Source organism: Lepidochelys kempii, chromosome 5, assembly GCF_965140285.1.
Source record: "Lepidochelys kempii isolate rLepKem1 chromosome 5, rLepKem1.hap1, whole genome shotgun sequence".
Lineage (NCBI taxonomy): Eukaryota > Metazoa > Chordata > Testudines > Cheloniidae > Lepidochelys > Lepidochelys kempii.
In genome coordinates, this window is record NC_136384.1 from 19,628,548 (window position 1) to 19,641,661 (window position 13,114).

The window sequence follows — 13,114 nt, forward strand, 5'->3', positions numbered from 1 at the left end:
TAACAGAGAAAAAAGTTATACTTTTCCCCTCAATTCCTGAATAATGAAGAAACTTTATTCCCTCCATTGCCCTCTTCCACTGAGTTTGTTGGGGGCAATGCAATCCAAAATTTATTTGAAGCCAGTTTAACATTTTTATTTTGTTAGTAATTAATATGTGTTTATTTTGTGGACACACCTGCCTGATAATTGAGATAATATACCAGGGAGCGTGGTGCTGTGCAAGTCATCAAATGTCTTTCATCTGCTGTGCCAGTCTTTCTGCTTTCATATCAGTTGGGGAGAAGAAAGAATAAATCTGGGTTTTTTAAAAGTCTACTATCTGTAAGTAGAAATTTGTCATTTTAAGCCAGTGGTTGTTGCACGCACACAAAGGCAAAATTTGGCCTGAAGTGAATGGGTGTTTAATACTACTTCTCTCATGAAGGAACAAGACCCAAAGCTGGGAGGATTAACCCATGAGCTTAACTTTATGCGCTGTGAGTACTTCCACTGAAGTCACTGACGCTAGTCACAGTGCATAAATTAAGCGCGTGCGTAAATCTTGTCAGGACCAGAGTGCACATTTTCAAAGCAGCCCCAGCCTAGCCTCCCAGTCTAACCTCACAACTACTGTACTTTTACAAACCCTCAAACGTAATCACAAAAATGAACCAGAGTCTGTCCATCTGTAGTGCTGCTATTCCATTTGTATCTTCAAACACTGTTACTAATTTCTCACAGCACCTCTGCAAGGTATAGAAATATCATCCTCATTTTCAGATGGGGAAACTGAGATGCACAGAGGTCAAGTGATTTGCATAAGACAACCAGAAAGCTGATATGGAGCCCTGATGAAAATTCAAGATCCTCTCCCCCAGGGACTGTGCTCATTTCTTTTATGATTTCATGATATACTGGTACACTCACATTCAGACATGTATGCCTAAATAATTGCATGTGGAAATTTACAGGTTAATTTTCAAAACATTTTTTCCCCTAAAAGCAACCACAAGTATCGAGGGGGAAAAAAAGGATAAAAATAAAACGGACAGATGTGTGAAGTAATGATGTAATGGGGCTAAACCAGGTATAATAAGAAATGGTGATTGGCTTTTCCTCTTCTATGGAAATGGTTGAGATTCAATCCTGGTATGCAGTAAATGGGGAAAAAATCATTCTGCTCAGCTGGCTGCAGTGTAATGCAAGGCTAAGTAAATTTACTTAGACGTGTCAGTCGGCATAATGCTAGCCAAAGGCAGAATCTGCCCATAGGAGGGGGAAAAAAAAAAAGAATGGACTGAGTATGAACAATAACGCTGTCTTTCACCTCACTAGACTCTTACTTTAAGGTGCTGAAACGCAGCTAGCGATGCCTGCAAGCCCTGTGCCTTCACATTCATTAAGAGACAATTAAACAGCAACATAAACAAACTTTTAAAATAAGGGTGAAGCCACATTTTGTCTTGCATACTTTTATATCATGGATTTGCAGAATACATGAAGACGTAATCTTGATCCTGCAGTATATACTGGGATTTCTGAGCCCAATCCTCAGAACAATATTAAGGCCCTGATCCTGCAACTGGACTGGGGCAGAGGCTCAAAGCTTCGGATCCCAATGGGAGGTCTGCCCAGTTAAAGAGCTCAGGACTCGGCCTTTTCCAAAGAGGGCTGATTCTGCAATCCTTACTTACGCTAGTGAACTTTTACTTATGTGAGTAGATTCAATGGGACTACTGAGGTGAGTAATGCCCCCCAGTGTATGTAAGGGTTATACAATCTGGCTCATAAGTGGACAGAACCGCTGGGGTGTGTGTGTATATATATATATATAGTTTTATTGGAAGGGATATTTCTTATCACTCAAATAAATGGAAATTTAATCCTGAGACTGTATGCAATTCTAAACACAACTTTCTCAACGTCAAAACTAATGAATTATGTTGTATTCCAGCTATTATAAAAATAACAAGAAATACAGTGTGTCTCAGTAATTCCCATGGTAGGGAGTAGTTCCGTAGCTACACTTTACGGTAAGAGGAATTAATTTAATGTTAGTGTGTGTGCATTAATAATGTGAGGAGCAGGAAAGATTTCCTCAGCTCATCCACATAATGCATTAGAATTTCAAACTTGACAGCTGGAGCAATGGGTTGGTAAAGTTACTGGTAAGAAGGAAGATCTTACTGTACGTTGAAGATTAAAGTTAGTAGCACATTGCCTGAAGACAAAAGAAGTCACTATCCACAGCCCTCTGAAATGTTCTGACTTTGAAAATGGAGGTATTATCCCTTCAAGCTTGGGGGAAAAGATTGGTGGGCCCTAAATACGTTTAAGGGCTATATTTTTAAACTGGCTACCTCTGCTGTGCCATCAAAATATGCGCATTCCTGAGCAAATAGGTAAGAATTTGTGCAAATATGCATTTGTACACGCAAAATAGATACATGTGAATAAAAACTAGTCCTTGTGTGCAGTCACTAAGTTTAAGGATACAGATGCATGTTTGCCTATGAAAGAACAATTTTAAAGGCAGATTGTAGGCCTGTAGTTGTTGAAAGTTGTCCCCAAAATGTTACGGGTCCCTTAAGCCTCACATACATAGCCCGTTGTGAGTTAATGATTTGTTCTAAAGACATTTAGGCTACACCTCCACCAAAGCAGGGAATATCAATTTTAAAAACTTTTTACTTTTTTGTTAATGTCTTGAACTCTGCCATTTCACTGAAGAAACCAACAGAGGCTGAGCAGAATGTTAAGGTAGGGAAATGCAGAGATGGTAATCTGAAGAGCGGTCTGAAGTAGAAAGACGCTGTAAATGGCCAGACTGAGTGGAAACAAAAAAATGTGGGCTCAGATTTTGCCACCCTTGAGAACACTTGTCTACTCATGAGGAATAGTAGTTTTCCCTTCCAGTAGTTCCACTTCAGTGGGACTACCCAAGGAGTGAGGAATAATCCTGCATCTTGGTAGGGAATTAGATTAGATGACCCTTTGCTGTCTCTTCTAACCCTGTAGTTCTATAATTCTAAGGTACCATTCAATGTTAGGAAGAGTGGCAGTATCTGACCCCCACTGAGGAAGGAGCACATTTTGAGGGTACAAGTGCTTCCCAGTACTATGCAATGGATTTTTTGCATGTAGATATCTGTGCCAGTGAGACATAAAATCTCCCAGCAAGTTAACTACATCAAGTGAAATGTCAACAATAACAAAAAATGCCTCTTACAGTACTGAGATAACATACAGTGTTGGATCAATGGCTGATACTGACTAGCAAGGCAAAATGTCTAATGAAAATTCTTGCTAGCTGTTAGCAAGAGTGGAGCAGGTGTCAAATTCAATCACAGGATCACATAAGAATGTAAAAAAAGCAATTCTGAAGAGAAGCTGGTCTACAGCCAAGTTTGCATGTACATTTTTCTATGCAATCAGGTAAAACTCAAATTTAAGACTGTAAATTTACATATGCAGGAAGTCTGGTTTAGGAAAAAGATTAGATATACTTACCCTGGATGGACTAGGATGTCCTCCATTCCCCCAGGACCCTGAGCTAGTTCTGTCTTCTACATCTAGGGACAAAAAAGTTCTTTAGGCTTTATTGCAATAATTCTTTCCTTTTGTGTAAGCACTTTTAAATTAATGTTTCAAATTAATCTCCTGTTGCCTTTAATTAAGAATCAGGCATAGGGCTACTACGATGATAGTGGCTTCTGACCCAACCACTTAAATTAACTCATTTAAATTCACAGCAGAAATGGACTGGACCCTCAGGAACCAGAGGTTTGAACATAAAAATTACTTCAGTGGCTCAGTGTTTCATGAGACTTAAAAACCTGACTCTGATGTACCAGTTAAAGTTGTACCAAAATCCTTGCCACAAAATACATCTACTCAAAACATCAAAAATAAGATGTGATAAAACAGACAAAACCCAGAAGCTAATGTCTGATCCTCACTCAGACCCAATTCAGGAAAGAAGGTACTTAAGTCCCAGTGAAGTCAAGAGGAGTTACGCACATGCTTAATGCTGAATAGAGTTGGATGTAATTACATACTTCAGCATTTTCCTGAATTTCCTTAACACCTGATGCAATGCCTATTTAAATGAATGGGAATCTTTCCATTAGCTTTGAATGCTTTCAACGGTGTGCTCAACCACTTAAATATTTCTGCCCCCTCCCTTTAAGGCAGTAGCAACATACAGTAGGAAAGATATGGTAAAACTGCAAAGAGGTAATACAGTCTAGTGTTTAGAGCATGGGCCGGGAAATCAGGACTCCTACATTTTCTCCTGAACTCTGCTGCTGAACAGATGTATGACTGGGACCTAGTCTACACTTCAAACAAAGATTGACATAGCAATGGAGCTCAGGAATGTGAAAAATCCCCACACCTGAGTGCCACAGCTATGCCAAACTAGCCACCTGTGTGGACACAGCCAGGATAGGCTGCATCTACACTATGCGGTTATTTACAGTGCCATAGCTTACCACAATAGCCCCTGTAGTGTAGACATGGTCAAAGAGTGAATCACTTTCTCTGGCCCATTTATCCATTTGTAAACTGGATAGCACAACACCTACCTCAAAAAGGTGCTGTGAGGCTTAATGAATTACTCTTTATAAAGTGATTCAAGATCCTTGGACAAAAGGTGCTATATAATTGCTAAGTGTTACAGAATGCAACTCTAAATTTCCCGTAACAAAACTGGAGGAGTATTATAAAAATGTTATTTCAAATGTGGAATGCAGTTGCATAACATTTTTCTGTTACTGTTTCTCTTGATGCTACTGTAACCAGTATAATTTCTTTTATTCTTTCTGTTTTGGTCTGTCCTAGGGTAAGAAGAGTTGTTGTTTTTTAATGAGGAGTTTTTATTACTGTTAAAATTGTCACCTCTGTCATAATGAGTTTTTATATTGTTTTAGATGGGATGTTCACAAAGGGAAGCAGACAAGCTGCTTTAAAAGGCACCCCAACTGCAAACAGATGTCCCTCATGGATAGTCAGACAGCAAATTGTGTGCCTCAGGACAGGTCATGTTAGTTCTGAGGTTGTGTCAAGGCCCAGGAGAAGAGGCTACAGTCCTTAAACTCTACTGTTTAAGGCTGAATGCATTATATTCTTTGTGGCGTACTCAAGGATGCTTGAGTAAGCTTGTATGACCACTGTCATAGAATCACAGAATATCAAGGTTGGAAGGGACCTCAGGAGGTCATCTAGTCCAACCCCCTGCTCAAAGCAGGACCAATCCCCAACTCAATCATCCCAGGCAGTGCTTTGTCAACCCTGACCTTAAAAACCTCAAAGGAAGGAGATTCCACCACCACCCTAGGTAACCCATTCCAGTGCTTCACCACCCTCCTAGTGAAAAAGTTTTTCCTAACATCCAACCTAAACCTCTCCCACTGCAACTTGAGACCATTACTCCTTGTTCTGTCATCTAGTACCACTGAGAAAAGTCTTGCTCCATCCTCTTTGGAACCCCCTTTCAGGTAATTGAAAGCAGCTATCAAATCCCCCCTGATCCTTCTCTTCTGCAGACTAAACAATCCCAGTTCCCTCAGCCTCTCCTCATAAGTCATGTGCTCCAGCCCCCTAATCATTTTTGTTGCAATCCGCTGGACTCTTTCCAATTTTTCCACATCCTTCTGATAGTGTGGGGCCCAAAACTGGACACAGAACTCCAGATGAGGCCTCACCAATGTCGAATTGAGGGGAATGATCACGTTCCTCGATCTGCTCGCAATGCCCCTACTAATACAGCCCAAAATGCCATTAGACTTCTTGGCAACAAGGACACAGTGTTGACTCATATCCAGCTTCTTGTTCACTGTAACCCCTAGGTCCTTTTCTGCAGAACTGCTGCCTACCCACTCGGTCCCTAGTCTGTAGCGGTGCATGGGATTCTTCTGTCCTAAGTGCAGGACTCTGCACTTGTCCTTGTTGAACCTCATCAGATTTCTTTTGGCCCAATCCTCTAATTTGTCTAGGGCCCTCTGTATCCTATCCCTACCCTCCAGTGTATCTACCTCTCCTCCCAGTTTAGTGTCATCTGCAAACTTGCTGAGGGTGCAGTCCACGCCATCCTCCAGATCATTAATGAAGATATTGAACAAAACCAGCCCTAGGACCGACCCTTGGGGCACTCCTCTTGATACCAGCTGCCAACTAGACATGGAGCCATTGATCACTACCCGTTGAGCCCGATGATCTAGCCAGCTTTCTATCCACCTTATAGTCCATTCATCCAGCCCATACTTCTTTAACTTGTTGGCAAGAATACTGTGGGAGACCATATCAAAAGCTTTGCTAAAGTCAAGGAATAACATGTCCACTGCTTTCCCCTCATCCACAGAGCCAGTTATCTCATCATAGAAGGCAATTAGGTAAGTCAGGCATGACTTGCCCTTCGTGAATCCATGCTGACTGTTCCTGATCACTTTCCTCTCGTCTAAGTGCTTCAGCATTGATTCCTTGAGGACCTGCTCCATGATTTTTCCAGGGACTGAGGTGAGGCTGACTGGCCTGTAGTTCCCAGGATCCTCCTTCTTCCCTTTTTTAAAGATGGGCACTACATTAGCGTTTTTCCAGTCATCCGGGACCTCCCCCGATCACCATGAGTTTTCAAAGATAATGGCCCATGGTTCTGCAATCACATCCACCAACCCCTTTAGCAGCCTCGGATGCAGTGCATCCGGTCCCATGGACTTGTGCTCGTCCAGCTTTTCTAAATAGTCCCAAACCACTTCTTTCTCCACAGAGGGCTGGCTACCTCCTTCCCATGCTGTGTTGCCCAGTGAGGTATTCTGGGAGCTGACCTTGTTCATGAAGACAGAGACAAAAAAAAGCATTGAGTACATTAGCTTTTTCCACATCCTCTGTCCCTAGGTTGCCTCCCTCATTCAGTAAGCAGCCTACACTTTCCTTGGCTTTCTTCTTTTTGCTAACATACTTGAAGAAACCCTTCTTGTTACTCTTAACATCTCTTGCTAGCTGAAACTCCAAGTGTGATTTGGCCTTCCTGATTTCACTGCTGCATTCCTGAGCAATATCTTTACACTGTCCTCATGGAATCCTCAGTACACTGGGTTGGGAATCTCATCAGGCTATTCCAGTTACCAAAAAAACATTTAATGACTAAATAAGGTGCCAATCCAGCAAAGCGTTTAAGGACAGATTTAAATTTAAGCATGTGAGCAGTTCCATTTAAGTCATTGTAATTTAGGGCATTCATTCAAGTCAGTGGGAATACTCATATACTTAAAATTAAGCACATGCCTCAGAACTTTGATCAAGTGGGGCCAGAATAGTAAATTTCATTCAGTCTCTTTTCGTGACGTGTTACATTTCACTAAATCTGATTTTGCTATTAATATTATATTTCAGGGCCCCTGTTCTGACACTCTAGGGTAACATATTCAATTTTCTGTGAGTCAAAAGGACCGGGGCTCAAAGGGAACTGGCTCGCACAGAATTTGAGCTGTGGCACTTTTTTCAAAAGAGAAAGAGTTGATGTATGTCCCAGCACTGCTAGAGCCTGATTCAGGAATAGAGAATGTTACAACATGGTTGAGTTAGTGCTGAAGAAACAAGCTTGACTTCAAAAATTACCTGACTCTGTGGTTCTTCATTTGAAGGATTTTTTTAAAAAGCACCTTTATGTTTCAAGGCAAAAAAAATATAATGTAATTGTGCATATTTTCATTATCCATATAATTACTATTTTTACTATTATTACTATCTACTATTTTTTGTACTCCTGCTAAGAGGTTGGTCTCAATTATATCTAATGGCAATTAATTCCACAGGCTGCACTGAGAGAAAAGTATTTCTTTTTACCAATTTTATATTTGTTATCTTTTGATTTCTTTCAATGCCACTGGTACTTATATGACAACATAAGTGAATAGTAGCGCTCAATTTACCCTGTAAATTTATGCCTGTAATCATTCCTATCACACATCTCTGAATTCCCCAATATTCCCCCTGTATCTTTTTGAGTTAGTGTGACTATCAATGAACACAGTATTCTAGATGAGGACATAAGTTTGGCACATAATGCACTATAATATTTCATTATTATTCTCCATCCTATTTCTTATGGATTTAATAATATCATTGTTTGTTATTTATTAAGCACAAACAGTAGCTTTTAATCTAAGTACACAAAAAGACATATTTGGTCTAGATTGCTAGAGGAATTTTAATCATAGTATTGCATTTAAATATATGTGGGTGAATATATATAATATATTCTGATATAGATAACTGGGTATCTAACAGTACATTTGCACTTCTAACTGAGGTAGGTTAAGTATTTGAGGAACAAAGCTGTACATTAGGAAATCTAAAATATGGGTAGTATGACTATTAATGTTTTGTAAACAAAATATTTTAATCTTAAAGATTTTTGAGTTCAATTTTATTTTTTCCCATATCATAATTCCTATTATCTCAATAAAAGTGTCAAGTGTTAATAACAAAAGACATTCTCAGGTAAATATTTAATTAAGCTCGAGACAAAGAAAGAAAATGTGTATCATTCACCTGACAGATCAGATCATCCATGCCATTTGGTTAATTAAGCAGGATTTTTTTTAAATAATTTGTGTTATGTAACTGATAATTAATGCTTTCAGGTCCTGATTTAAAGCTCACTGAAGTCGTGGAAATGCTCCCACAACGAGCTTTGGATCAGGCATTGGACTACCACGCAATCACTCTACTATAGCTTCCAAAATCCGTATGAAACCCATTAGGCAAACTGGCAATAGTGCATATTATGCACATCTCTGTCCATGTGAATATCTCTAACTTTCTTATACCGTCTTCTTTATATTTATAATGTTTCTTTCTTCTCTTTCCAAAATACCAAATATGACTACATGAGAATATAAACTAATCACTTAACAGGTGTGCCAAATATCAGCCTGCAGTAAATGTTTATGAAACCTCCAAAAATGGAGCTTATAATGTAAATGCTGTCAGAGTGTTAATGATACTGTTACAAACATCACCAACAAACCAAGAAAAATACTACAAAACTGGTCTTTTAGCTCCTAAACCTAACTTTGAAAAATAAGGAAGACTTGCATATTTGAAAAGGCTAAAATAATTGCGGGTGAAACTGAAAGTGAAACAAAAGTTGCCACTTTGGGTAGTGTTGTTTGCATCCATTACATAACAGTAATAATAACAATGCTTTTACATTTAAGCAGCACATTTCAACTCCCACACCTTAGGAACAATGAAGGCTGATTTTACAAACTTAACTTGACTAACTTTACTCACATGACTAATCCCATTAACATTATAGCCTGCAGTATCATCCGTACAAGGCTGACACTCAAACCTACACAGCCATTTGCTGATATCAGACAGCATAGTCTCTTTTCTCCCTCAGTGTCTGACAAAAGTCTGGGAGCAAATTAATTTAGTCTCCGCTCTGTTACGATGGAAATTTCTCCTGATAAGGAGAAAACATCCAAAGGACTGCGCCAGGGCTGTGAGCGTGCCTCCTACTGAATAAAAATATCCACCTTTGGTCAATTCAGTTTACAGTCTTCGGCTGTATTGTACCCATAACTACTCCTGAATTCCCAAGTGACAACAGTGGCATGTAATGCTTTTTTTAATTTTCCATCTACAGTTTAGCTCAGAGACTGTGACCATTCCTTCCTGCTGTAGTACTCACCACAGTAATCCAGACCTGTGTAACCTCAAGGATATGTGTTCTACTTGAGGCTGCACTTGAAAAGCACCTGGAAGCTTGAGTCACTGCAGAATAGAGGCTTGTCTAACTCGTGGACTGACCTCTCACGAGCACATAACACCAGTGGCTCCATTCTTTGATGTGGCTCGTGGTCTGCCAGAACAAGAGTCTGACATGCTTCAAGGGGCAGTGCAAACTGCATCATCTTGGTTAAGCTTTTAAAAGGGTGCCAACAACCTGAAAATTACATGTGTGTCTGAAAGCTTTGTATCCACCTGATCCAGCAATCTGATCCGTGGAGGCAAACTCTTGCACATGCATGCAGTTCACCGAAATCCACTGTGCTCTGCACGGATGCAAGGGCTCACTTGTGTGGATCCAAATGCAGGATCAGGAACATAGTTGCAAGTAACATCTAAGATTCATATAGCTGACAGTAAATAGCAATATTTCCCTGTTTTTCGATTTTTATTACATTGTGTCTTTGACAGCACTTTGTGTTGTCAGTTTTACTGGTCCCCCTGATGGTCAGTTTGCTCCTTGATAAAATAATTTTTATGACCATCAGCCAGGAAGCAGAAAAATCCTTATAAAGTTTACATATAAGGATTTTTTTTTTAAATAAGGACATTATTTAAAGCATGCTCTATCAGAAACTTTCTTTCTTTCTTTCTTTCTTTGAAATTAGTTAATTTTTAAAAAAATCCATATTGTCAGCCCCTTTTATCTGATTTTTAAATAAGGACATTATTTAAAGCATGCTCTATCAGAAACTTTCTTTCTTTCTTTCTTTCTTTCTTTCTTTCTTTCTTTGAAATTAGTTAATTTTTAAAAAAATCCATATTGTCAGCCCCTTTTATCTGATTTTTAAATAAGGACATTATTTAAAGCATGCTCTATCAGAAACTTTCTTTCTTTCTTTCTTTCTTTCTTTGTTTGAAATTAGTTAATTTTTAAAAAATCCATATTGTCAGCCCCTTTTAGCTGATCTAGGGAAACACAACCTAGATGGAGCTACTGTAAGGTGGGTGCAAAACTGGTTGGAAAACCATTCCCAGAGAGTAGTTATCAGTGTTTCACAGTCATGCTGGAAGGGAATAATAAGTGGGGTCCCGCAGGGATCAGTTCTAGGTCCAGTTCTGTTCAATATCTTCATCAATGATTTAGATAATGGCATAGAGAGTACACTTATAAAGTTTGTGGACAATACCAAGATGGGATGGGTTGCAAGTGCTTTGGAGGATGGGATTAAAATTCAAAATGACCTGGACAAATTGGAGAAATGGTCTGAAGTAAACTGGATGAAATTCAGTAAGGACAAATGCAAAGTACTCCATTTAGGAAGGAACAATCAGTTGCACACATACAAAGATGGGAAATGACTGCCTAGGAAGGAGTACTGCGGAAAGCGATCTAGGGGTCATAGTGGACCATAAACTAAATATGAATCAACAGTGTAGCACTGTGGCAAAAAAAGCAAATATCATTCTGCGATGTATTAGTAGGAGTGTTTTAAGCAAGACTGGAGAAGTAATTCTTCCGCTCTACTCCACACTGATTAGGCCTCATCTGGAGTATTGTGTCTAGTTCTGGAGGCCACATTTCAGGAAAGATGTGGACAAATTGGAGAAAGTCCAGAGAAGAGCAACAAAAAATTATTAAAGATCTAGAAAACATGACTTATGAGGGAAGATTGAAAAAAATCTGTTTAATCTGGAAAAGAGAAGGCTGAGGGGGGACATGATAACAGTTTTTAAGTACATAAAAGGTTGTTACAAGAAGGAGGGAGAAAAATTGTTCTTCTTAACCTCTGAGGATAGGACAAGAAGCAATGGGCTTAAATTAAAGCAAGGGAGGTTTAGGTTGGACATTAGCAAAAGCTTCCTAACTATCATGGTGGTAAAGCACTGGAATAAATTGCCTAGGGAGGTTGTGGAATCTCTATCATTGGAGGTTTTTAAGAGCAGGTTAGACAAACACCTTCAGGAATGGTTTAGATAATACTTAGTCCTGCCATGAGTGCAGGGGACTGGACTGGATGACCTCTCGAGGTCCCTTCCAGTCCTATGATTCTATGATCTATGGATAATGGTGGGGATAGTATTTGCATAGTTTGAGAGTTTTTAGAGCTATATTTTGTGTATTTTTTTTTATTAATGCTAAGAACATATGTGCTGAGTGAGGGACACTTTTTATGAATTGGTTAAAAAACAAGTATTTCAGAGCTGAATCATGATCAGCTAACCCCATGTCCTCCACTCATTGACTAGAGAGAGAGGAACTTTGGGACTAGGCTCCCTAACCTGCAATCTGTGAGATGGACTCTTGTGCAATGTTTGACTGACCACTGAAGTCAATGATCCAGTTGCACAATCAGAGCCTAGTTCGTGTTTTTTCCCATCTGCAGCCATTTATTATACTTAATTTAATTATTATGTTATTATTGTTCATATAAATATAATAATAGTAGGTTGCATTTAAAGGGCTCACTTCTGCAAACTGTTGAGTACTCTGGTCCAATCCAACAAAGTATGGAAACCTGCTTAATTAAAGTTAAGCACGTAAGGTTAGACAAACACCTGTCAGGGATGGTCTAGATAATATCTAGTCCTACCTCCAGTGCAGGGGACTAGATTAGATGACCTCTCGAGGACCCTTCCAGTTCTGTGATTCTATGATTCTTGGAAGCAGTCCCACTGAAATTAATGGAACTACTTACATGCTTAAAGGTAAGCCCATGTTTTGTGGCTTTCTGAATTGAGATTTCAAAATCCTCTGCTGGGCAGCACCCTGCTACTGTGTCACCACCTCCTCTTTGCACTGCGTGTGCCATCTCCCAGAACACTATGGACTGCTAAAAATCCCAGGGAACAGCAGATACACAGAGACTAGTGTACTCCCAGGTTCTGAACATCCCACAACAATTCAGGATAGCTGGGACTAATAAGGAGAAGAAGGGCAGACTCGGGGAGGGTAGAAAGAAGGTCAATAAGTGGGTGAGGTTTGGTAGCTTATACCAAGTCAGAAGGAAGTTCCTAAGACACTGTTCTGTTTACCCACATACGCTATTCAGTACCAGATTAGAGAAACTGCACTGATAGAACAGTTACAGGGCATGCCCCTCCTCCATCCCATTTCTGTCTGTGAAGGCAGATTATACACAAGGCAGATTATAAAAGCTGAAATTTCTACTTGTCCTAGACTTCACTGAAAGCTCCTTGCCATCAACCTTGTTTTAACTTAAGCCTTTAAAATACTCAAATTTTTCCACCTCTGTTAAAGTTTTGGCCTGTGATCTGGAAGTGACAAGCAATTGCTCTTGGACATTATCTTCAGGGGTTGTGTCTTAGCTTTCAACCAATCTTCTTTGTATTTAGACTTAAATGTGCAAGCCACACTATATTACTCTGCAAA

General features: G+C 39.5%; 1 protein-coding gene across 14 annotated transcripts in view; it reads right to left on the bottom strand.

Annotated features, from left to right (window-relative positions):
- Positions 1 to 13,114, bottom strand: part of TCF4 (transcription factor 4) — a 315,105-nt gene that overhangs the window by 208,283 nt on the left and 93,708 nt on the right. For 13 of the 14 annotated variants that reach the window (XM_073343585.2, XM_073343588.2, XM_073343590.2 and 10 more), the window contains one exon: positions 3,493 to 3,554. The exons of the other annotated variant lie outside the window; for it this stretch is intronic. In XM_073343585.2, the coding sequence (XP_073199686.1) occupies positions 3,493 to 3,554 (62 nt within the window). The remainder of the gene's footprint in view (positions 1 to 3,492; positions 3,555 to 13,114) is intronic. 14 annotated transcript variants of the gene reach the window in all.